A 27,020-nucleotide genomic window follows, 5' to 3' on the forward strand; every position below is an offset into this window, starting at 1 on the left:
GCTTGCTTGCTGGCAGCTACAAAATGGAGAAATGCTCATTTATGGACCCCTCAAGCAATGGGAACAAGACTTTCCCATCCACTCTTGTCTAGATCCATCGTTATTTTATACTCTTCAATTCGGCATCCCCTCCAACACCTCAATTCTCCAGAAAACAACTAAAATTCTCCAGTTCAGGCAGCCTCTCAGTGCAGTCACATCTTTCCTCTTGTGCAGTGACTATACATTCGAGCAGTAATCCAGCTATGGCCTAATTAGCGTTTTCTAAAGTTCAGCAGAACTTCACAGCTCTTGTATTCTATGTCTCAACTTATAAAGACCAGTATCCTGTAAGCCTGCTTGACCACTCCATGTACCTGTCCAGCCACCTTCAGGGATCTGTGGATATGCACCTCAAGCTCCCTCTGTTCCTCTACGCTCCTTAGTATCCTACCATTTATTGTGTATCCCTTTGTTTTGCTTGCCTTTCCCAAATGCGCCACCTTGCACTTCTCTGGATTGAACTCCATTTCCCACTGTTATGTCCACCTGATCAGCTTGTTGATATGTTCCTCCAGTCTACTGCTTCCTTCCTTATCAACCACCTGGCTAGTTTTTGTATTGTCTGAAATTTTTTTAAATCATACCTCCTCCATTAGAGACCAAATCATAAATATATCCTACAAAACCATGGAAATCAAGTACCGAACTTTGCAGAACCCCACTGGAAACAACCTTTCAGTGACAAAGGCAGTAAAAGAAAAGTGGCTATAGTCCCAGATGGCCATATGCTGCTTTCTTGTGGTGATTTAACCTGAGTGTCACACCTCAGGCAAGGGCCAAGGTAGAGAAGGTGGGCCTTCATGAATAACCCCAGCCATTATGGGAATTGAACCTGCACAGTTGGCCTCGCTCAGCGTCACAAACCAGCTGGCCAGCCAACTGAGTTAAACCGGTCCCTGACAAATGGGTCACTGTCTGTGTGGAGTCTGCACGTTCTCCCCGTGGGTTTCCTCCGGGTCCTTCCACAGTCCAAAGATGTGCAGGTTACGCATATTGGCTATGCCAAATTGCCAGTGTCCAAAAAAGGTTAGGTGGGGTTATGGGGATAGGGTGGAGGTGTAGGGATCGGGTGGAGGTGTGGGCTTGGGTAGGGTGCTCTTTCCAAGGTCCGGTGCAGACCCGATTGGCCAAATGTCCTCCTTCTGCACTGTAATTCTATGATTCTATGAAAAGCACCCATAAATCATTAGCCTTTGTTTACTGCTTCTGAGGCAATTTTGGATCTAACGTCTTTGCTTTGGATCCCATGGGTTTTTATCCAATCTCGCAAAAGGATCCCTATCAAATGAGTGATCATAATCGACTCCCCTTGTGACCTCAAAAATTGATTTTTAAGCCATAAACGACATCCCCTTGACAAACCAAAGAGAAAACGCTGGAAAATTTCAGCAGGTCTGGCAGCATCTGGAGGGCGAGAAAAGAACTACTTTTTCGAGTCAAGATGACCCTTTGTTTCAGATTCCAGCATCCGCAGTAATTTGCTTTTAACCCCTTGACAAACCTGTCCTGATAATCTTTGATTATTCTGTGTCTTTCTAAATGAAGATTTATCCTGTCCCTAGAAATATTTATGATTTTCTCACCACTTAGATCAGGTAAACTGGTCTATAATTTGTTTGTTTTTATCATTTTCTTCCTTTCAAACAATTGTACAATGTTAGCTGTCCTCCAGCTGTGACCGGAAGATTGGACACTCTCTGTGGTTTCTTCTCTTCCTCTTGATAGGCCTTGGATGGCCTTGAGTTTTACCTACGTTCAAAGATGTTAAATCCCTTAATATTCCTTTATCGTTGTGTTAATTTCATCCAATATTTCTCACTCCACATTCCTGATTGCAATGTCTATATCGTCCCACTCTAATGAAATTAATACACAGCACTCATTAAGTACTATACTAACGTCCCCACCTCCACACAAGTTATCCTTGTTCCATAATATTGACTGGGATCTGAATATTCAAGGGGGCATGACATTGAGGAATGACAAGAAGTTAAGAACAGGTGGAGAGGTAGCTCTGGTAATTAAGAATAACTGGTGCAATAGAGAGAGATGACCTTAGTTTGACATCTCAAGATATAGAATTTGTTTGGGTGGAGGTGAGAAATAGTTTTTTAAAAATACACTTGTGGGAGTGGTTTATAGGCTTCCTCAAACAGTCAGACACTGTAGGATATGGTACACAGCAAGAAATAAGGGAACCTTGTGAAAAAGGTACAGCAATAGCCATGGGTAATTCCAATCAACATTGGATTTGGAAAAATCAGATCCGCAAAGGTAGTTTGAATGGTAAATTCATGGTGTGCTTTCAGGACAATTTCTTAGAACAGCACCAACCAGGGAGCAGGCTGTAATAGATCTGTTAATGTGCAATCAACCAGGATTAATTAATTGCCTCAGAATAAAGGTCCCCCCCTAGGTAGCAGTGATCACGTAATTGAATTCTACATTTGGTTTTAGGGAAAGAGGAATGAATAAAAGAATGTTTTAAACTTAAGGGCAGTTATGGGATGAGGGCATGAAGACTGAGCGTGCTAAAGTGAACTGGGAAATTAGGTAATGGGATAGGTCAGGAGAGATGTAGTGACATTTAAGGAGCTATTTCAGAATACTCAGAAATGATGAATTCCAGTGAGAAAGGGAAGGACACACCATCCGTGGTTAACAAAGGAGGTTACAGGTGGTATTAAATTTAAAGATTTGATGATTGGTCAGAGTATAAAGAACAATAAAGAATGACTAAAATATTAATAAAGAGGGGGGAAATTAGAGTCAGCGAGGAAGCAAGCTAGAAATATAAAACAGTAAGAGTTTCTACAGATATCTAAAAAGGAAAAAAGAAAATTGTGAACCAGGAGGTGAAAGGGAGGTAAGAACTTAAAACAATTACAATCACCAGGGAAATGGTACTGAGAAAATTGAGAACTAAAGTCTGACGAGTCGCCAGGTTCTGATAGACTTCATTCTGGGGTCTTAAAAGCTATGGCTGTTGAGAGAGTTCAATTTTCCAAAATCCTCTAGATTCTAAAAAGAGCCCATCCGATTGGGAGATAGTGATTGTGCTGCCTTTGTTCAAGAAAGGAGGGAGCGGAAAGCAGGAAACTACTGGCCAGATGGCCAAATATCTGTTGTAGGCAAATTGCTGGAATCTATTATTAATGAGCTTAGAGCGGAGCACTTGAAAAACCTCAATGTAGCTGGGCAGTCAGCATGGTTTTGTGAAAGGAAAATCATGTTTGACAAATTTATTGGAGTTCTTTGAGGAAGTAACAGCAATGGGGACAAAGGCGAACCTGTGGATATTTGTCTGTTTATTGTCACGTGTACTGAGGTACAGTGAAGTGTTTTTCTGCATGCAGCTCAAACAGATCATTTAGTACACGAAAATGAAAGATAATTAAATTTTAAGGGATTAGTATGGTAATAGGAGATGTAAAAAGAGGATCTGTGTGAGAGAGCTCGCAGAGAGTCGCCATGCTCGAGCACCATCTTGGATGTGCTGTTACTCAGATTTCCAGAAGGCATTTGACAAGGTGACAAATCAAAGGTTACTCCATAAATAAGAGCTCTTGGTGTTTGGGTGGGGTGGTGGTTGGATTAGTGCTGGGGCCCCAACTGTTTACAATTTATATCAATAACTTGGATGACACAAAGTTAGGAATGTAAGTTGGGAAGAGTTCATGTCTGCAAGGGGACATAACTGAGTTGGCGGAAATTTACAGGATAGAATATAATGTGGGAAAATGTGAACTTTGATTGGAAAATAGAAAAGCAGCATATTATTTAAATGGGAAGAGATTGAAGAACTCCAGTACAGAGGGATTTGAGCGTCCTGGTATGTGAATCGGCAAAAGTTAATGTGTAGGTACAGTGAATGATTCAGAAGGTAAATGGAATGTAATTATTTGTAAGGAGAATGGAAGATTTAAAAAGTAGGGATCTTTTGCAACAGCTTTTTAGGACGTTGGTGATCCCACTTCTAGAGTACTATGTCCACCTTTGATCTCCTTATTGGAGAAGCAATATGAATGCGTTAGAAGCAGTTCAGAGAAGGTTTACTCAACTGATAGCAGACATGGGGGTGTATCTTACAAGGATAAATTGAACAGGCTGGGCCTGTTTCCATTGGAGTTTAGAAGATTGGGTGGTTAATTTATTTAAACCGTGTAAAATCTTGAAGGAGTTTGAAAGGATGTTTCCCCTTCTGGGAGAAAAGGGAACTAGAGGACACAGTTTAAAATCGAGGGTCTCCCATTTAAGATGGAGGTGAGAAGACATTTTTCCTGAGGGTCATGAATCTTTCAAACTCTCTTCCCCAGAGAACGGTGGAGGAAGAGTTTGATAAATTAATGATGTGAGTCAAAGATGATTGGGGATAGACAATGTGGAGTTGAGGCCACAGAGGCCATTTTATTATTTAATAGCAGGGCAGGCTCAATGGGCCAAATGACTTTCTAGTTCATATGTAAATCCTGTTCATTCTTTAGTTATCCTTTTGCTCTTATGTTTTTATTAAATGTTTCGATTTTCCTTAATTTTGCTTGTCAGTATTTTTCCATGCCCTCTCTGCTTTCCTGATTTCCCTTTAAATTTTTCTCTACGGTTTCTATACTCTAGATCTTGTGCAACAAATGAGCCTTTGGTACCTGTTATAAGCTTCCTTTTTTACTTTATTGTCTCCTTTAAGCCTCTTGATGTCCAGAATGGATGCCAGTGAGCAACTATTGGGAGCAGGAGGTTTAGGGCGGCTTTGAGGCAAAACGTATTTACCCAGAGGGTGGCCTGGAATGCACTACCTGGGGGGGTGGTAGAGGCGAAAGAGAAAATGCTGGAAAATCTCAGCAGGTCTGGCAGCATCTGTAAGAGCTAACGTTTCGAGTCGGATGACTGTCACAGCTAACAGAGAAAACTGGGAAATATTTATACTGTGGTGTGAGAATGAAAGATGAGTCATAGCCAGGGAAACGAGGTGCTAATGGCCACAGAAACCAACGGGAAAGAGAGCTAATGGCAGTCCCCAGAGAGAACAAAAGATGTGAAAGGCCAAACAGCAGGGAAACCAACATCAGAGGACGAACTGTAGATGTGGGGGGAGGGGAAGGGGGAAGCAAAGAGGAGAAAGGTGAAGGAAAGGTGGATAAGATTGGGGGAATTAAATATATATTAAGAAAGAAAATGGTAAAAGACAGTGAAAATGAAATGGGATGAAAACAAATGGGTCGAGGTGGGGTAGAGCTGATCATAAGTTGTTGAATTCGATGTTCAGGCCGGAAGGCTGTAGCGTGCCTAACCCTAAAATGAGATGTTGTTCCTCCAGTTTGCGTTGAGCTTCACTGAAACATTGCAGCAGGCCAAGGACAGACATGTGGGCATGGGAGCAGGGTCTTGTATTAAAATGGCAAGCAACAGGAAGGTCAGGGTCCTGAATACGGACAGACCGAAGATGCTCAGCAAAGCGATCGCCCAGTCTGCGTTTGACCTCCGATATAGAGGCGACCACATTGGGAGCAGCGGATGCAGTAGACCAAATTGGAAGAGATGCAAGTGAAATGCTGCTCAACGTGGAATAAGTGTTTTGGGCCTGGGATGTTAGCATGGAAGAGGTAAAGGGGCAGGTGTTACACCTGTCCGGGGTCATAGCCTTCGCAGTATACAGTGCCGCCAATCGTTTCTTGATATCATGTGAAGTGAATTGCATTGGCTGAAGACTGACATCTGTGATGCTGGGGACCTCCAAAGGAGACAGATGGATCATCCACTTCTGGCTGAATGTTTTTGTGAATGCCTCAGCCTTGTCTTTTGCACATATGTGCTGGGCTCCTCCATCATTGAGGATGGGGATATCTGTGGAGCCTCCTCCTCTGGTGAGTTGTTTAAATGTGATTGTCCACCACCATTCATGGCTTGATGTGGCAGGACTGCAGAGCTTAGATCTGATCTGTTGGTTGAGGGATCTTTTAGCTCTGTATTAATGCGGCTTATGCTGTTTGGAATGCAAGTAGTCTCTTTTGTCGATTCACCAGATTGACGCATTTTTACCAACTGATTTGATTTTTGCAAATTGTGCAATTGTCAAAGGGGAGTGCTTTTATGGTTTCCATACTGTGGAGATGCCGGCATTGGACTAGGGTGGGCACAGTAAGAAGTCTTACAACACCAGGTTAAAGTCCAACAGGTTTGTTTCGAATCACTAGCTTTCGGAGTGCCAGCTTCGTTTGGTATTTTCTCTTGGCATCCCTGATGGCGTTGCAGAGGTCGCACCAGATTCCTTGCATTGGTCAGGGAAAGTGCGAAGTACGAAGTACCTGTTGTAATAACTTGTGGAATCTTTAACATAAAATGTTTGAAACTAATATTAAGGTTCTGCTTCATTTGGATACTAGCTGAGTTTCTGGAAGGCTAGAGAGGGAAGGAAAAAAGGACTTTAAATACAATGATCAGAGATGACAATCTGCCCTGGACCAGTTGAATGTATTGATTGAACTGGGTCAATTATATGGGGACACGAGTTCAAGGTGGGGGGCAGCAGGTTTAGGAGGGATTTGGGGAAACACTTATTTTACCCAGAAGGTGGTGATGGTATGGAATGCATTGCCTGGGAATGTGGTGGAGGCTGGTTGCCTCACATCCTTTTTAAAAAGTACCTGGATGAATGAGTGCTTGGCATGTCATAACATTGAAGACTACGGATCAAGTGTTGGCAAATGCGATTAGGTAGGCAGGTCGGATGTTTTTCATGCGTTGGTGCAGACTCGATGGATCGAAGGGGTCTCTGCACTATTATTCTGTGATTCTGTATTGTACAAATTCTTCAATGAGAGTAAGATTGCTTTGATTCTCTTCGTTCAAGCATTCTTTCTCAACTGTCTTGCAGTGAAACCCCAGGATGTTTTGTTCTGTAGCAAAATGTGTCTAGTCCTGGAAAAATTTGAAATTTTATTCTCTAATGAATTACTGTATCACATGGTTCTTTTGCAGCCTTCCACTTGGCAACCAGCCATGCAGGGGTTCCCTGATGAATTTCTGATGTATATTTCACAATCGTGCACTCTTTGTAAATACAGCTGGAAATTGTGTTGGACTTGAGTGTCTGGAATTTTAAAAGGACATCTGTGAAATTATAAAACAAGAGGAAAAGGAAAGCCCATATAAAGTACACTTATTCTTTTTTATTTTAAAAAATATTTTATTCAGGGCGTTTTCATATAAACAAAAGCAGAAGAACAACAAAAATCCCCCCCCCCCCCCCCCCCCCCCGGCTCCCCTGATACCACCCCCTCTCCCATCCTGCCTTCCCCATTTTAACCCCTTGCCCTTCCCATTCTCCCCTTTGCAGACTCCTATCCAAAACATGCGGACATGATTCGCGGGCCTCCTGCGCAGTGCCCCCCCCCCCGGCCTATCCTCCACCCTCTCAAAGAACCTACTCATACTTGCTACTCTCATATGCACCCTATAGACTAAATTAAACTGAAAAGTACTCTTATTCAAAGTATCTTTTCTTTCTCGCCCCTGCCCCATATTTTATAGACTAGATTATCGACTGAAGCTTTTTAAACAAAAAAATCACGTTTTTTGAACTTCAAGTAAGTGTTGTCAAAGGTCGGGGTGTCTCTCTACTAGACTGCACCCATTACATTTTAAAATATCAATCAGGATTTTTAAGTCGTTTTTCTTTCTCTGAGGAGTGGTTGAAACAAAATACTTACCTTTATTTGTTAGTTTTTAGCTACAATCTAATGAGTAGTCACATAATTCAGTGGGGTTACACTTAAATGTGATTCTTTAGCTGTAAAGTGTATTGGGAATTTCTGAGGTTGTGAAAAGTGCTATCCAAATGTAAGTTGGTTAATGACTGGTGGTGCATATGAGCCTTTAGTTGTGGAAAGACTGATAGGTTCGTTGCAACCCTTGGTGATAAAATCACCATGATTGAATTAAAATCCTAAATTCCCATTTAATGTGTCAATATATGTCATAAGAAATGTTTCATTGGCCTCTATTTTGGCTTCCATAAATTTAATTGACGAATAAAACGTGGCCCCCTAATTTCTGGTGGAATGGCAATTGTGAGGGGAACAAAAGAGTGGGGGGGGGGGGGGTTAGGGGAGGTCAGTACAATAGTTACCCAGAAGCTAGAAGTGGTTTTAATAAGGATTGCGTGATATGCAGCTGGGGATACTGAGGGAAGTGAGAATGGAAATTGCAGAGGCGCTAGTGATAATCTTCTCGTCTTAGAGGAATGGTGCCAGAGGACTGAAGAATTGCGAATGTTACACCCTTGTTCAAAAGGGGGTGCAACTGACCAGCCACTTTGAGTTCAGTGGTAGGGAAACATCTGGAAACTATAATGTGGAGATGCCGGCGTTAGACTGGGGTGAGCACAGTAAGAAGTCTTGCAACACCAGGTTAGAGTCCAACAGGTTTGTTTCAAGCACGAGCTTTCGGAGCACTGCTCCTTTCACCTGAGGAAGGAGCAGTGCTCCAAAAGCTTGTGTTTGAAACAAACCTGTTGGACTTTAACTTGGTGTTGTAAGACTTCTTACTGGAAACTATAGTTTGTGATGAATCTGGAGTCACTTTGTCATGTGCAACATGGATTAATTAAGGGAAAATCATGTTTAACTTGCTAAAGTTCTTTGAGGGGGTAACAGAAATGGTTGATAAGGCAACACTTAATATGGTATTGTATTTGGATTTTCATTTGATGCAGAGCTATGTAACACACTTGTGCAAAATTCTAGCTCATGGAATTAAAGGGAAAGAGATAAGAGATTCATTGCATAACAGGAAACAGACTAGTGATAATTGGTTGTTTTTCAGATAGGACGGTTAGTAATGGAGTGCCCCATGGGTTAGTGTTGGGGTCTCTTTCTCTTCCTGATAGAAGTCTATGACCTAGATTGTGGTGGTCAGACATGATTTCAAATTTTCAGAAAAGATTGGAAACCTTGTCAACTGTGAGGATAGTCTTGAACTTTAACAGGGCATAGATGAGTTGGTGGATTGGGAAGACAAGTGGCCCATTTAAGTTCAGTGAGAGACTCTGTATAAAATAAAGGGAGAAACTGTAGAGGAGGCACAGGAACAGAGGAACCTCATTAAGTCATTGAAGATGGCAGGGCATGTTGAGAGAGCAGTTAATAAGATGTATCTTGCATAGAATTTACAGGACAGCACGGTAGCACAAGTGGTTCTTACTGTGGCTTCACAGTGCCAGGGTTGTAGGTTAGATTCCCTGCTGGGTCACTATCTGTGAGGAGTCTGTACGTTCTCTCCGTGTCTGCGTGGCTTTCCCCCGGGTTCTCCAGTTTCCTCCCACAGTCCAAAGACGTGCAGGCAAGGTGGATTGGCCATGCTAAATTGCCATTAGTGTCCAAAATTGCCCTTCGTGTTGGGTGGGGTTACTGGGTTATTGGAATAGGGTGGAGGTGTGGGCTTGGGTAGGGTGCTCTTTCCGAGAGACGGTGCAGTCTCGATGGGCCGAATTACCACCTCCTGCACTGTAACTTCTATGTATCTTTGGCATTATTAATAGGGACATTGAATACAAAGGTAAGGAGGTCATGTTGAACTTGCATAAGGCACTAGTTAGGCCTCATCTGGAGTAATATATCCAGTTCTGGGAACCATACTTGCAGGAAGGATCTGAAGGCATTGGAAGAGTACAGAGGAGATTCACAAAAATGATTCCAGGATAACTGAGGATAGATTGGAAGGTTGGGACTGTTTTCCTTGGAGAAAAGGAGGCTGAGAAGAAATTTGATAAGAGGTATTGAAAATCCTGAGTGTTATGGGCAGGATAAATGGTGAAATACTATTCCCACAAGTGAGAATCAGGAACCAGAGCATACAGATTCAAAAGAATTGGCAAAAGCAGTATAAGTGACGTGAATTTTTTTTTCATCCAGAGGGTGGGTAGAATCTGGAATGAGCTTCCTGAGAGGGTGGTGGAGGCAGGTTTGAACGAGCTATTCAAAAGTGAATTGGATTGCTGTCTGAAAAGAGAGAATGTGCAAGTTACGGGGGATAAGACAGGGGAGTGGGACTAAGGAGAATACTCCCTCAGAGCCAATGCAGACTCTTTTCTAAAAAATTTAAAAAAAAAATTTCCAATTAAGGGGCAATTTAGTGTGGCTAATCCACCTGCCCTGGACATCTTTGGGTTGTGGGGGTGAGACCCAAGCAGACACGGGGATAATGTGCAAACTCCACACGGAGGGTGACCCGAGGCTGGGATTGAACCCGGTCCTCGGTGCCATGAGGCAGTAGTGCTCACCACTGCCCAACCGTGCCGCACCCCAATGCAGACTTGATGGCACAATGGCCTCCTGCACTGTAAAGATTGTGTGTTGTAAGAAAGTCAGAACCATTTGAAGTTTGTTATTTAAATCACAGTTTCAGGTGGTTCATAGTGCAGGACAATTTCTTTAAAACTAATTTATGGGATGTGGTTGTTGCTGGCTGGACCAGCATTTATTGCCCATCCCGAATTGCCTATGGGATGTTAGTGGTGAGTTGCTGCCTTAAGCTGCAGGGAGCTGCTGCTTTAAACTGTTGCAGTCCCTGAGGTATTGGGGAGGATGTTCTAGGTTTTTGACCCAGCTATAGTGAAGGAATGGCGATATATTTCCAAGTCAGTATGGCGAGTGGTTGGAGGGGAATGTCCACTTGTGATGTTCCAATGTATCTGCTGCGCTTGTCCTTCTAGGTGGTAGTTGTCATGGGTTTGGAAGGTGCTGCCAAGGGAATCTTGGTGAGTTTCTGCAGTGAATTCTTTATGGTACACTGCTGCCACAGTTCATAGTGGTGGAAGGAATAAGTGATTGTGGAAGTGATGCCAATCAAATGGGCTGACTTGTCCAGAATGGTGTCAAGCTTAGTGTGTGCTGCTGGGGCTGCACTCATGCAGGAAAATGGAGAGTATTCCACCTCACCATACACCTGACTTGTGCCTTGTAGATGGTGAACAGGTTTTGAGTCAGGAGGTGGTTTCTCGCTTCTTCCAAGCAAGCATCTGACTTGCTTTTGTAGCCACAGTATTTATATGGCTAGTCCGATTCAGAGTCTGTTCAATGGCAACTCCCAGAATGCTGATAGCGGGTGATTCAACGATAGTAATGCCATTAAATGTCATGGAGTGTGGTTAGATTCATTTCTGTTGGAGTTAATCATTGCATGGCACTTGTGTTACTTTGCACTTGCCAGCCCAATCCTAGATATTGTTCATGTCTTGCTGCATTTAGACGTGGACTGCTTCAACGTCTAAGGAGTTGAGAATGGTGCTGAACATTGTGCAATCATCTGCAAACATCCTCACGTTACACCTTATGGTGAAAGGAAGGTCATTGATGAAGAAGCCTGAGGAACCTGTGCAGTGATGTCTTGGAGCTGTGATGACTGACCTCCAACAACCACAACCACAACCACAATCACATTTGTTTGTTCTAGGTATGTGTCCAATCAGCGGACAGTTATCCCAAATTGATTCCAGGTTTGCTGCTGCTCCTTGATAGCACAGTCAAATGCTGCCTTGATGTCAAAGGCATTCGCCCTTAGTGGGGCAGCACGGTGGCGCATTGATTGCTGCCTCACTGCGCCAAGGTCCCAGGTTTGATCCTGGCTCTGGGTCACTGTCCATTTGGAGTTTGCACATTCTCCCCGTGTTTGCGTGGGTTTCGCCCTCACAACCCAAAAGATGTGCGGGGTAGGTGGATTGGCCACGCTAAATTGCCCCTTAATTGGAAAAAATGAATTGTTTACACTAAAAAAAAAAAATTTTTTTTTAAAAAAGCATTTGCCCTCATCTCACCTGGAGTTCTGCTCTTTCGTTCAATGGAGTCAGGAATTGAGTGACCCTGGTGGAATCGAAACAGAGCATCTATGATCAGGTTATTTTATTGCTACACAGGTACCTCGTGAAAGCACTGTTGATGACACCTTCCATCACTTTACTATTGACCCAGAGTAGACTTGATGGGGTGGTAATTAGCCGGGTTGGATTTGTCCTGCTTTTTGTATGCAGGACATAACCTGGGCAATTTTCCACATTGCTGGGTGGATGCCAGAGGTGTAATTGTATTGGAGCAGCTTGGCTGTTGACACAGCAAGTTATGGAGCATAATTCTTCGGTCGATTGCTGGAATAACGCAAGGGTGAATGGCCTTTGAGTATCCATTGCCTTCAGCCATTTCTTTATCTTCGGAGGAGTGAATCAAATTAGCTGAAGACTGACATCTGTGTTGCTGGGGACCTCCGGAGGAGTCCAAGATGGATCATTCACCCAGCACTTCTGGATGAAGATTGTTGCGAATACAACAATCCTTTTGCCTTTTGCAAAATGAACTGTGTTCCTCCATCATTGAGGATCATTGCCCAAAGGTAATTTGAACTCCCATGTGCAGTTGCCATGTAATCCTTTGCTAGGATCTTTCACGAGGCGGGTTATTCCCAGTGCATCTTTAGGATACTTCCCAGGTACACTACCCTGGAGCTTGGCGGTTACATCACAGTATACACTAATATCCTAAATGTTCGTGTTCTGACAATTACCGGTGAATTTCCTCTGGCTTTGCTTAAAGATGGTCAGAATAAAGTGAAATTTCTTGAATGATTTTGAAGTATGAGGTTCTAAAGCTCCACCCAGTGGTAGAAGCATGCTGCTGCATGTCTGATTCTGAACTGTTAGGTGGGTAAAATATTATTTAATATTATAATCAGTTTGGCAATATTTTGTCAACCTTTTTCATGTTGATTTGAAATGATAGCCTAATAATTTTTGAATATTAGTGTACGGTTGAAGTTGAAAGATTTTGGTAGTGATCACATTTGTCACACTTGTGAATTAAAGTGGGTGGTTTGTCATTTCCTCAGAAAAATAGACCAGCATAATGCAATGTCAAAGCTTAATTTATTCAATGTCTGTAGACCAATGGCCCTGTTAATAATGCCTCAAAGTTCACTTGAGTATCAGCCTCTTGCTGAGGTACTTAGTCTGGCTGGTTTCTGCTTTCTGAAAATGTACTACTTCATACTACTGTGCTATCCATGTTAAGTGGATAGACCTGAAGGGTCGAGTGTAGTCATTCCATAAATGGAAGGTAACTTCCATATTGCTGTACTGAAATATTTTCGACTGACAGTTTAAATGGAGTAATTGTCTAGAGCTACAGGGCATTCTGTAGATAAAAACTAGTGACCAAAGTCCAAGATGGGGTATGCGTACTATATTGCAATTGAAAGAAAACATGCTAATACTAAACTTTTGAAGTGTTTTTGATACAGATTCTTTTAGGATACGTTCCTTTTGTGACCTGGATAAATTTCAAAAATATATTATTCAATTGGGGACTTAATTCTTTGGACTGTAATTTGGTTTACTCCATTATTTTTGATGCTCAAGCAGTGACTAGGAATCGTTTTGAAAAATGCACGTCGAAATAATTTGAGATAGCACCATGTAGGGAAAGTCCTGTGTAGTGCAATATTTCAGTGCAGGCACATTGATAAATAAGTGCATGACCTTTGCTGTTGACTAGGCTAAATATGCCTTGTAGAAAGCTCCCACTGCGTACTCTTATCTATGTTAAAAATCAAAGTTTGTGGAGATGAAGAAAATGAACAATTCTCTTGAAATTGCTTTTTGTAAAGTAAGCTAAAAATACTCTTCAATCTATTGAAAAGCCAAGGTGAAATGCATGTAATTTAATTAATAATCATAGTTGTTCTGAGCAACTAAGTTGCTAATATAATGTACAAAGCTACCTTTAAGAACTGTGGTCGGTCAAATATGGCTGTGTGTGAACTACTTTAGCTGCAAGTTATAAGTTAGCTTGAACATAAAACAGTGTTATAACTTTTGAATAGCATCTGAAAAGCTTCTCACTTAAAAGTACAATTGCTTTATGGAATAAAAGTTTTCAAACATTATCTTCGTAACTGGAAGTACTCAGCTAGGTGTGTATTGTTTTAAACTCTAGACTGTTGCATTTGGTTTCAGCCATTGGAAACCAAGGAACAAGATCCTGTTAATGTTGGAATTTATAGTTTTCCGTGACACTTGTTTGCATTTACTGCCATTCCACTTTAAATCTGCAACAAGAAATTGCATTAAATGTTTATCCTAGCCTCATGTAATTTCACTCTTTCAAGATCCAAAGAAAATAAACATGGGCACTTTGATGCTGTTGAAACTCTAAACTTGAATCCAGTAACTAACTTCCTGGTGCTCTACAGTATATATGTTTCTTAGCTTTAGGCACATGTGCCAAATTGGCAACAAATGCAAAATGTTAACACAAATATAAAATTTATATGATAACTAAAATAAATCAAATTAAACTGCAATACAGGCTAAGCTGCATATTTAAAAATATTACAGATGGTTCAGATTCCAGAGATAAACCAAAACTGTATCGTTTACAACTGAATGTAACGGATGTTGGCACTGAAAAGTCAGATGAGAACTCCATACAGGTAAGAATGAGTTTTGTGTAGCTTTCTAATCCGAAGTGGTTAAAGAGAAAAAGGTGAACAACATTTCCTGTGCGTCATCTGCAAATTTAGAAATTAAATCTGGGGCATTAACACGTATCAAGAAAAGCAGTGGTCCTGTTAGCAATTCCTGAAGCCTGAATATCTGATATACTGATATCTTCCGTCATTCCCAACGACCAACTGTTCACATGGCTGTTTCCTGTCACTCCATGCTGCCACAATCCCCTTTGTTCAATGGGCTTCAACTTTTCTGGCAAGCATATTATATGGCACTTTCTCAATGTTTGATTTTGACTGCACAGTGAAACCTTGGAGACCGTGTTGAAACATTTAAGGGCAACTTTAGATATTTGAGGGCTGAATGAGGTAGTTGTGGTTGGGTCCAACTAGATGAAGTTCTTCTTTTAAAAAAAAAAATCCAATTAAGGGGCAATTTAGCATGGCCAATCCACCTACCCTGCACATCTTTGGGTAATGAGGGTGAGATCTCTGCAGACACGGGGAGAACGTGCAAACTTCACATGGACTGTGACCCGGGGCCAGGATTGAACCTGAGTCCTCAGCGATAAAGTTTTCTTTTATATTGTGATTTTGATCCTATGCATTTGAATGTTCCTGCTTTTCTTTTGGAACCATAGAACTCCTGCAGTGTAGAAGGCAGACGGTTTGGCCCATCAATTCTGGACTGACCCTCTGAAAGAGCACCCTACCTAGGCCCACTCCCCTGCCGTATCCCCATAATGCCATAACCCTAATGTGTACATCTTTGGACATTTAAAGGGTAATTTAGCGTGGCCAATCCACCTAACCTCTTATCTTTGGACTGTGGGAGGAAACCAGAACACTTGAGGGAAATCCACACAGACACGGGGAGAAAGTGCAACTGCACCCAGTCACCCAAGGCCAGAATTGAACCCTGACTCTGAGGCAGCAGTGCTAACCAATGTGCTGCCGGTGCTATAATTTTTATTAAAACTATAAAAATGCAGTAAGTTTATAGACTTTTTGTATTTACTTTTGTGGCTATCTCTTGTGATGACCAAGTGAACTACTGCAGTAACAGGGGCTACAATAAACTTCATTTGCCTGCATCTAGAATCTCTATCAGAAATTCAGATCTGGTATTATATGAAGTTCAGATTCTAAATTTAAACAAACCCTATAGCATAGTGTTTCAAGGAGCACAGCCTTCTGCATGGGTCATTTGTTCACGTACTCAGCTTAGCTCTAGAAAGTAGTACTGTAGCTTCCTCTTGTTCAGGCAAATTTCTTGGAACTTCCGGTGGCGTAATGTAGGGGAAAGATGTGCACGAGGTGGCTCGCGCTAGGTACTGTTCTCTGAGCCCTTTTCGCCAAGTTTGTGGTATTTCTGTTTAAAAACACACTCGTTTAATGAAATAAAGTGCCTACATAGAGGAAGTGCCCAGGAAAACGAGGGGGGAAGAGCCTGAAAGCAGAAATATGTCGACGGAATTGGAGGCTTCTTGAGGCTCGTCGGTGGAGAAAATAGCGGAGGCAGCTTCTACAACTCCAGCTGCTCCACTAACGACCAAAATGATTACTGGCACCATGGTGGTGGAATTTGAGAAGCAATGGCAGATACTGTTGGAAAACACTCAAGTCAATGGAAAAGATCTTGACTCCCATTTGGTTGGCATTGGAGACAACCAATGAAAGGGTAAAAGTGCCTGATGCTGTGAGACAACGCATGGGGGTGTTTCTTTCGAGGCACAATGACCAGATTGCCTCTCTGGAAGTGGCGATGTCTCTGGCTGAGGCGAATAAAATGCTGAAGGCCAAATGAATGATTTAGAGAATCGTTCCAAGAACACACAATGTCCAGGTTGTGGGGTTGCCAGAGAACACGGAAGGCCCAACTCCCACAGAGTATTTTGTGAAGATGTTTGGGAGGATGCTGCATCGAGCCCACTGGATATTCCGACAGAAATCCTGTCCCAACGAACCATATCGAGCACTAATTGTGAAGTTTCACAGCTTCTGAGAAAAAGAGCGGATCTTAAGATGGGCAAAGGAGCATCACGACTAGAAATGGGAAGGCCACACCATCAGGCTTTATTAGGATTTGGGAGCGGAGCTGGCAAAGAAGAGGCTGCCATTCAACAAGGCCAAAGCCATCCTGTATAAAAGTGGGGCCTGATTTGGGGTGGTGTACCCTACTAGCTGAGAGTGACGTTCGGGAGTGGTGTTTTTTGATGCGCCAGGGGAGGCTGATTCTTCTGTAATAAAGCAAGGACTGGGTGAGGATTGATTGAGGTTTTTGAGGCTTTTGTTGGATGGAGGGGGTTGGCATGTGGGTATGGGGAGCTGTTGTAGTTCCATATTCTATGTTCATATTTCTTTGTTCTTGTGTGGGTTGAATGTTTCCCAAGTTGAACTTGGGTGGAGTTTTAATTCCGTTGGGGAAGGGTGGGGGGGCTGATCTACTGGTATAATTGTTGTGAAAATATGTAGCTCCCTGTTGGAGTACTATGTTTTAAGGGTTTTTTATACTTTGTGTACTTTTTCTGTTTGCTTTTTTTTCACACTGGGCAGAAGCTGTTCTACTTGCTTGAAGAGTTAACTTTTGTCCTGTTTAGGGTTAGCTTTATTGGCAGTAGGTTGTAATGGCTTTTGTTCACCTTACTGTTTATTGTATGGATATTTGAGTGTAGTATGGTTTGATGGTGGGGAAGATGGGGAGGGGTAGTTTGCTGACTGCAACTGCAGACTTTTCTTGGTTTAGTCTTACCAGTGGCCATCTTGGGTGGGCCTGATTGCTGTGCTTCCTATGGAACCGTTGATTAATCCCTTTTGCTGGAAATGGCTGACTCTGGATTGAGGGAGGATTGGAGGCTCCTAATTCGTTTGGTCACCTGGAATGTCACTGGGTTGAATGGCCCAGTGAAAACGTCAAGGGTATTTGCTCACCGTAAAAGTTTGAATGCCAGTATGGTGTTTCTGCAGGAGACCAGAGTCTCCGGGTCAGAGACCACACAAGGTTGCGGAAGGGGTGGGTGGGACATGTTTTTCATTCGGGCTTTGATGGTAAGACCTTGGGTGCGGCAATATTAGTCAATAAAAGGGTTAACTTTTCTGCCGCGAAGATCTTGTCGGTTGCCAATGATTGACATGTTGGTGTTTGTTGGACTCTGGCGGACACTTTGGTGGTTCTGATTAATGTCTATGCTCCAAACTGGGACAATATGGGTTTTACTAACCATCTGCTAGCTTTGTCCCTGATTTGGATCCATCAGCTAATCTTGGGTGACTTAAACTGATCTGGATCCCAGGGTGGATCAATCCATGCCCAAATCTCTGACTCTCATCACGTGTGGCAAAGACATTGTTGGTTTTCATGGAGCAGATGGGGGGGACAGATCAATGGTGTTTTTTGCACCTGGGTGGTAAAGATTTTTGATTTCCCTCCCATGTCCGCCAGGTGTATTGACTTTTTTGTGTTAGATAGGTCTCTCTCCTCCCTTCGGTGGAGAGGGCGGTTACTCGGTGATTTGGCTCTAGATTCCGGACCCTCCCAACGTCTGCCATGGAGGTTCGATATGGCATTGTTAGCGGGCAAAATTTTTTTTTTCTTTATAAATTTAGAGTACCCAATTCATTTTTTCCAATTAAAGGACAATTTAGCGTGGCCGATCCACCTAGCCTGCACATCTTTGGATTGTGGGTGCGAAACCCAAGTGAACACGGGGATAATGTGCAAACTTCACACGGACAGTGACCCAGAGCCGGGGTCGAACCTGGGACGTCGGTGCCGTGAGAACATAAGAACTAGGAGCAGGAGTAGGCCATCTGGCCCCTCGAGCCTGCTCCGCCATTCAATTAGATCATGGCTGATCTTTTGTGGACTCAGCTCCACTTTCCGGCCCGAACACCATAACCCTTAATCCCTTTATTCTTCAAAAAACTATCTATCTTTACCTTAAAAACATGTAATGAAGGAGCCTCAACTGCTTCACTGGGCAAGGAATTCCATAGATTCACAACCCTTTGGGTGAAGAAGTTCCTCCTAAACTCAGTCCTAAATCTACTTCCCCTTATTTTGAGGCTATGCCCCCTAGTTCTGCTGTCACCCGCCAGTGGAAACAACCTGCCCGCATCTATCCTATCTATTCCCTTCATAATTTTAAATGTTTCTATAAGATCCCCCCTCATCCTTCTAAATTCCAACGAGTACAGTCCCAGTCTACTCAACCTCTCCTCATAATCCAACCCCTTCAGCTCTGGGATTAACCTAGTGAATCTCCTCTGCACACCCTCCAGCGCCAGTACGTCCTTTCTCAAGTAATAACTAAAATTTGAGGAATAAATTCTTCCGCAAACTTCTTGTACAACTCAATGGGAAAGCCATCAGGGCCAGGAACTCCTAAGGCAGCAGGGCTAACCCACTGCGCCACCGTGCTGCCCGGATGAAATATGTTGTGAATGCAAGTCCACTGCCATTGGGGAATATATTAAATTTAATAAAAGTGAGTTTATGTCTCCTACATTGTGAGAAGTCTTTAAGGCAGTTATCAGGGGGGGGAGATAATTTCCTACGAAGTTCACATGGTACAGACAGCGAGAGTGGAGTGGCAAAGGCTGGTGGACTACACCTTGAGATGGACCATCAATACTCATTTGCCCAAACTCTGGAATTGCTGGCAAGCAGGAAAAAGCTGCAGACACAATTTGAATTACGATCAGAGGGTAAGGTGGTGGGCCAACTGCAGCGTACAGTCACCTCTAGGCTCGTCAACTGAGGCAGCAGGCAGCTTCTTCGGAGATTGTGCAAATAAGGTACTCGAGCGGCAGTCTGGTTTCTGCCTGGCTTGGGGTCAGTGTGGCTTTTGAAGCATTTTATCAGAATCTCTATAGATCAGAGCCCCTGATGGAGAGTTCGGCCATAATGTATTTTTTGGATGGGTTATCCATCCCAGTAGTGGAGAGGAAGAGGTAGGAGGAGCTGGAATCCCCGTGGGCCCAGAGGAAATTAGGGAAATGTTTTGGGTCGATGCAGCCTGGTAAAGTTCCTGGCCCTGATGGCTTTCCCATTGAGTTGTACAAGAAGTTTGCGGAAGAATTTATTCCTCAAATTTTAGTTATGTGTAATGACTCCATGTCCTGGGGTTCATTACACATTTCACTTGTGCAGGCCTCTACTTCCCTGATCGCTAAAAAGAAAGACCAGACAGGCTTCATCAAAGGTTGGCAATTGTTGGCCAGTATACATCAGCTATTAAATGTTGTCCTCTCCCTCTCTTCAGTACCCAAACTGCAGGTGATTATTTACCCAGATGCGGAAAAGACGTTTCATAGGGTGGAGTGGGGGTTATCTCTTTGAGATTCTTGGGAGGTTTGGATTTGGGCAGAAGTTGATATCCTAGATTAGTTTACTGCATAGATAGGGCTTCCATATAGTGTTTGCATAAATGCTGTGAACTCTGGCTACTTTCCGCTGAATAGGGGCACGAGGCAGAGATATCCATTGTCTCACTCGTATTTGCTTTAGCAATAGAAGCTGCATGCCATAGTGCTGTTGTCTACCAACAAATGGAGGGGGATGAATCGGGGAAGAGCATAGGGTGGCCTTGTATGCACTTGCATGATCTGCTTTATATTACAGACCCAGTATCCACTATGGTTAGCACTGTTGCTTCATCGCACCAGGGACCCAGGTTCAATTCCCGGCTTGGGTTACTGTCTGTGCGGCGTCTGGATGCTCACCCGTGTCTGCGTGGGTTTCCTCCGGGTGCTCGGGTTTCCTCCCTCAAGTCCCAAAAGGTGTGCTTGTGAGGTGAATTGGGCATTCTGAATTCTCCGTCAGTGTACCTGAACAGACGCTGTAGTGTGGTGACTAGGGGATTTTCACAGTAGCTTCATTGCAGTGTTAATGCGAGCCTACTTGTGACACTAACAATGATTATTATTATGACACTACTTAGGAGTCATGGGAGGGGAAGGATTTAGCGATGCTTTGGGACTTGTTCGTGGAGGGAAGGTTTGCCAGCTTTAAAGAGCTGTCAGAAAAATTTGTTCTGTCAGAAAACCTTTGTTCCAATCTGTTCAGATATTTTCAGCTTTGTGATTTTTTGCATCAGGCCCTTGGCACCACCCTCCTCCCTATTGAGGAGGATTTTGTCTTCAGCTGAGACTGGCGGCGGGAGCGAGGGCAGATCCCATCAGCGAGTTACCTCTGTTGGATGTGGTAAAAGTGAAATGGGAGGGTGAACTGGGTCATATTATGGATGATGGGGTATGAAGCGAGGCTCTTCACAGGGTCAACTCTACGACCTCTTGCGCTCAGCTTAGTCTGATCCAGTTCAAAGTCGTGCATAGGGCTGATTTGACTAAGGCGAGGGGGTGTTTTATTTTTCTGGGGTGGAGGACAGGTGTGAGCCTTGTTCTCAGGAGGGCTGACTAACCACACTTATGTTCTGGTCTCGTCCCAAATTAGAGAGCTTCTGGTTCGTATCCTTTGGCACCATGTCAGAGATGCTGGAGCCATTGGTGGCCATTTTCGGGTTACCGGACTCGCTGGTGCTGCAGACAGAGGTGAAGGCTGATATCGTCTTGCCTTTGCCCCATTAAAAGCCCGGAGATTAGAGAGAGAGAGAGAGAAATACAGCACAGAACAGGCCCTTCAGCCCACGATGTTGTGCCGAACTTTTATCCTAGGTTAATCATAGAATTTTGGACACTAAGGGCAATTTATCAGGGCCAATCCACCCAACCTGCACATCTTTGGACTGTGGGAGGAAACCGGAGCACCCGGAGGAAACCCACGCACACACGGGGAGGTTGTGCAGACTCCACACAGACAGTGACCCAAGTCGAAATCGAACTTGGGACCCTGGAGCTGTGAAGAAATTGTGCTAGCCACAATGCTACCGTGCTGCCCTTAAGAAGAAATTAATCCACACTCCATTATTCTATCCTAATCCATGTACCTATCCAATAGCCGCTTGACGGTCCCTAACGTTTCCGACTCAACTACTTCCACAGGCAGTGCATTCCATGCCCCCACTACTCTGGGTAAAGAACCTATCTCTGACATCCCTCCCTATATCTTCCACCATTTATCTTAAATTTATGTCCCCTTGTAATGGTGTGTTCCACCCGGGGAAAAAGTCTCTGACTGTCTACTCTATCTATTCCCCTGATCATCTTATAAACCTCTATCAAGTCGCCCCTCATCCTTCTCCGTTCTAATGAGAAAAGGCTTAGCACCCTCAACCTTTCCTCGTAAGACCTACTCTCCATTCCAGGCAACATCCTGGTAAATCTCCTTTGCACCTTTTCCAAAGCTTCCACATCCTTCCTAAAATGAGGTGACCAGAACTGCACACAGTACTCCAAATGTGGCCTGACCAAGGTTTTGTACAGCTGCATCATCACCTCACGGCTCTTAAATTCAAACCCTAGCACACCATAGGCTCTCTTCACAGCTCTATCCACTTGAGTGGCAACTTTCAAAGATCTATGAACATCGACCCCAAGATCTCTCTGCTCCTCCACATTGCCAAGAACCCTACCGTTAACCTTGTATTCCGCATTCATATTTGTCCTTCCAAAATGGACAACCTCACACTTGTCAAGGTTAAACTCCATCTGCCACTTCTCAGCCCAGCTCTGCATCCTATCTATGCCTCTTTGAAGCCGACAACAGCCCTCCTCACTATCCACAACTCCACCAATCTTCGTATCATCTGCAAATTTACTGACCCACCTTTCAACTCCCTCATCCAAGTCGTTAATGAAAATCACAAACAGCAGAGGACCCAGAACTGATCCCTGTGGTATGCCACTGGTAACTGGGCTCCAGGCTGAATATTTGCCATCCACCACCACTCTGTCTTCTATCGGTTAGCCAGTTCGTTATCCAACTGGCCAAATTTCCCACTATCCCATGCGTCCTTACTTTCTGCATAAGCCTACCATGGGGAACCTTATCAAATGCCTTACTAAAATCCATGTACACCACATCCACTGCTTTACCTTAATCCACATGCTTGGTCACCTCCTCAAAGAAGTCAATAAGACTTGTAAGGCAAGACCTACCCCTCACAAATCCATGCTAACTATCCCTAATCAAGCAGTGTCTTTCCAGATGCTCAGAAATACTATCCCTCAGTACCCTTTCCATTACTTTGCCTACCACCGAAGTAAGACTAACTGGCCTGTAATTCCCAGGGTTATCCAGATTCCCTTTTTTGAACAGGGGCACGACATTCGCCACTCTCCAATCCTCTGGTACCACCGCTGTTGACAGCGAGGATGAAAAGATCATTGCCAACTTTCTGCTTGGGTGGAGATCTGCTTGCATGGGTGACTTCATATTGTTGTTATATTTGCAGAGGGTTAAGTACATCATTAGTGGGTCAGCAGCAGGGTTCTACCTAAGATGGCAACCATTAATTTCCTTTTTCAAAGAGTTAGTCACTATCACTTGTTCAGGGGTTTAGTTTAATTCGAGTTCTTGATTATTTGTTTGTGTTTGTATTGTAACTTGAATTAATTTTTATATTATTTTGTTTATAATGAAAAAGTTTCAATAAAAATATTTAATAATATGGCTTTAGTTCTCCCTGTTGCTCGTTCAAACCAGAGCATTCCTTTGGGAGAGGAAAAAGAAAATATTATATTCTTAGCACATGATGTTGACAAATGAAAAATGAGTTAGAAGCTACGATTGTGGAACAACATATTGTAGACTGAATTGTGTTAAGAGGTGAAGCATCCAATGCACTTTTCAGTCAAGCTGACCAACTTTGAAATACAGTATTGCAATTTTGGTTTTGAGAGCAAAATTTCTTTTTGCTTTTGGAAATAAAAATGTGGTGCAATATTATCCCTTAAAACTCCTCCCCCAGTTATGTTATTTTTGAGCATGCTTTATTACTTTTCAATAATGTATTCCTTGAGCAATCTTTGAATCATTTTGTGAGCACTAATATTGTAGTTAAGCCAACTTTGGTACATTTTTTGGCACATTTGAGACTTTAAATGGATATGTGAAGGGATCCATATAGTCCCCACAAAATTACTCTTTTCCATGCCTGCATCTTTTCACTGGTTTTATGAAAAAATAAAATGAAAATGAAAATCGCTTATTGTCACAAGTAGGCTTCAATGAAGTTACTGTGAAAAGCCCCTAGTCGCCACATTCCGGCGCCTGTCCGGGGAGGCTGTAGATTAGAGATGTAGATTAGAGAATCTGAAACTAGAATCTGAACAGAAAACAAAATAGTTTTGTACCACTTGTGATTTTGTGTTACATGTCATAAAAATTAGTAACTTATTATTTGACCACTGTCCACAAGAATGACTCTGATCTTCCAGTTGCCTGTCATTATAATTTTCTACCCCACTCCCAGTCTGAATTCTTGGTCCAGGGCATCCTACGCTGTTCTGATGAAGCTCAATGTAACCTTTAGGAACAGACCCATGTCTTTCTATTTGGCATTTTACAGCCTTCCAAAGTTAACACTGAATTTAAAAAAATCAGATCATAGTCACTGAGCCCAGATTTTTGGATCACAACTGTTTGCATTTACAGAACCTGTAGATCTGTTTTGTTTTTTTGTCCCATTACTTTTTTTTCCTTCCCCATCATAGACCTTCCCATTTCCTCTTTTCGCTTATTCCTCCACACTCCTGTTCCGTGCCTTTGTCCATGTTTAATATCTGTTAATTCTCATGTAATATCATCATCCTAAAATGTTCACTGTTTCTTTTACCATGGATGCTGCCTTACCCGCTGAGCATTTCTTCTGGTTTTCTTTTTTATTTCAGATTTCCAGCATCTGTGGTGTTTTACTTTTGTTTCTTAAACTTTTTGTGTGGAACTCGATACTGTGACCTTTTCTTCAAAATTGTTGCATTTCTATAATTGGTAATTGCTGGTAACTATTTTCAAAATGTTGTACTCCAATCTATGAATGAGAAAATATTGCAGAATAATTTTTTTAAAAATGAAACAAGTGTATTGTGAACATAGCACTTCTTTTAAAAAAAACATAATAGTTTTAAATTAAAATTTTACAGTTTGCTTAAAATCTTTACTTGGTTTTGTAGCTTTTTGGGCCAGGAATTCAACCTCATCATTGCGATCTTACTAACATGGATGGCATAGTTACAGTTACTCCTCGCAGCTTTGATGCCAAAACATATGTTGATGGCCAGCACATTGCTGAGACCATCATGTTACAAAGTGGCATGAACATTCAATTTGGGTCATCACACATGTTCAAGTTTGTGGATCCTTCTCAGAATCACATGAGCAAGAGACCCATGGATGCAGGACCTGTGGTCAAAGGCCAGCAAATTAAATCTGGGTAAGTTTTTGTTTGAAATGTTTGATCTGTGCTATGTATATTGTTTTTATTTTGGGGTATTTGGGGGGAAAAGGTTTTGGTGATGCCGCATTAGAAATTTATGTCTAAATGAGATTAAGGAATGCACAGAATGCCAGTGGAATCTTTGAAATCTTGGACAACAGTGAGCTGGCACTCTTTTGCACCATATAAATGGCATAGAGAAATAATATTTCTCAATATTGAATATTTTTGTATTTTTACAACAATGCAACTATTTACAAAAAATGTTTTGCTGACTTTTGTTACACTTCTCACAATCTTCAGATTTCTAAGCTAAAGAAGATGATTTCTTTGGTAGACCCTGTCATCTTGCTGCAAATGATATTCAACAGCCAGTCTTCTAAATCCTCTATTGAAATTGTAATGTTTATCCTACATTTCTGAAGCATGGTATGAGCATTTTGGTACAGTTGAGCCTTCCTTAAAATATTTTGGACTTGAAACAATTTTGAAGAATCACCTTCAAAACCAACTTGTCATGACAGCACATTCTCTGAAAGGAATGTTGTCATTCAACAGATCAGAAAATGGGCACACATGCGTTTGAATAAAAACAAAGCAGCAATGAGTGCTAATTTTCTATCTCATTGAATACACAAAATATTATTGAGGAGCTGGGGAAAAAATAAAATTAAGACTTGCATTTGTATAACACCTCTCACAACCTTCGGACATCCAGAAGTGCTTTATATCCAGTGATGTCCTTTTGCACTATAGTCACTTGAAGTGTGCCAACAGTGTGATAATGACCAGATATTCTGTTTACTTACTGCTGTTGATTGAGGGAAGATTATTGACCAGGGTACTAGCACATGCCTGCTCTTCAGAATAGTGTCATGGGGCATCCTGAACACTGCCATTACTTGAGTCGTGTGTGAGAAAGCTCATCTTGTATTGGATACCACAGATGGTATTTAGTCAGATTTTGTTGGCAGTGCATGTGCCCCTAATTGGAATTAACCTGTCATTACTGTGCTTCATACACCATGTGGCATCCGCTGTTTATTATCCTGTTGCTTTTGGCAGAATTAAAAATCCAATTTTTAAAAAACTGTGATTCACTTTGAATGCCATACGAATCAAATCTTTTAGCTTACTCCACATCAGTGTATTATCATTAAAGCAGTTTGATTCGGAAACCCATAGGCAGAAAGGGCTCTAATAACAATTTCCCTCCAGCACTGCTGGCACTCAGTAGCTGCAGGACCACTAACTAATCAATGTATCCTTCAGCCTAGAATGACCCAAACCCATAATTTTGCAATCCTCCACAGACCTGAACCTGATTCAAACATTGTCCTCCCATTTCTCTATTCCACTTCCATCATTTGTGATTCCTCCACTATGAAGACCATGAATAAAGCATTCCCACTACCATCTGTTTTCGTTCCCTGGAGACTAACCAGCAGTTGTTACTTTATTTGCACTGGGTAGATGAGTGCTGCAGTTTCTCACTAATTTGGTCTAAAACTTTGATATGTTTATCAATGGGTGACATCGCAAAGGTATTACTTGTGTATTCTCAAAATAGATTTTCAGATCAATTGCTGGAAGAATTTGTGATTTACTTTTAAAACTGAACCAACCACCAACCACTAAACTGAAAAAAAAAATTTATAGTGGAAATTGTCCGGAAAAAAAAAAATTAAGGAGAGATAAACGAAGAATCCCTTTCAACTAGGGCACTTCATTGACATGGGTTCTTTGAAGGAGGTATATCTCCTCTTACAACTGATGCACATGCTATTTATTGCTTCACTGGCTGGACCAGCTACATTGCCCACCCTGAGAATGTGGTGGTGAGCTCCTGCCTTGAACCACTGCTGTCCATGTGGTGTCGGTACATCCACAGTGCTGTTCAAAAGGGAGTTCCAGGATTTTGACCCAGTGACAGTGAAGAAATGGTAATATATTTCCGAGTCGGGGGTGAGTGATTTGATGGGAAATCTGCAGGTGTTGGTGTTCCCATGTATTTGCTGCCCTTGTCCTTCCAGATGGTAGAGGTCATGGGTTTGGACGGTGCTGCCTAAGGAACCTTGGTGAGTTCCTGTAGTGCATCTTGCAGATAGTGTACGCTGCTGCCACTGATCCACATGGTGGAGGTAGTCCATG

At 42.5% G+C, this 27,020-nt stretch overlaps 1 protein-coding gene across 9 annotated transcripts in view; it reads left to right on the forward strand.

The window, feature by feature from the left end:
• afdna (afadin, adherens junction formation factor a) overlaps positions 1-27,020 on the forward strand; it is a 253,647-nt gene that overhangs the window by 103,131 nt on the left and 123,496 nt on the right. For all 9 annotated transcript variants that reach the window (XM_038803241.1, XM_038803250.1, XM_038803267.1 and 6 more), the window contains exons 9-10: positions 14,420-14,514; positions 24,607-24,866. In XM_038803241.1, the coding sequence (XP_038659169.1) occupies positions 14,420-14,514; positions 24,607-24,866 (355 nt within the window). The remainder of the gene's footprint in view (positions 1-14,419; positions 14,515-24,606; positions 24,867-27,020) is intronic.

Source organism: Scyliorhinus canicula, chromosome 1 (assembly GCF_902713615.1).
Source record: "Scyliorhinus canicula chromosome 1, sScyCan1.1, whole genome shotgun sequence".
In the NCBI taxonomy this organism is placed as follows: Eukaryota; Metazoa; Chordata; class Chondrichthyes; order Carcharhiniformes; family Scyliorhinidae; genus Scyliorhinus; species Scyliorhinus canicula.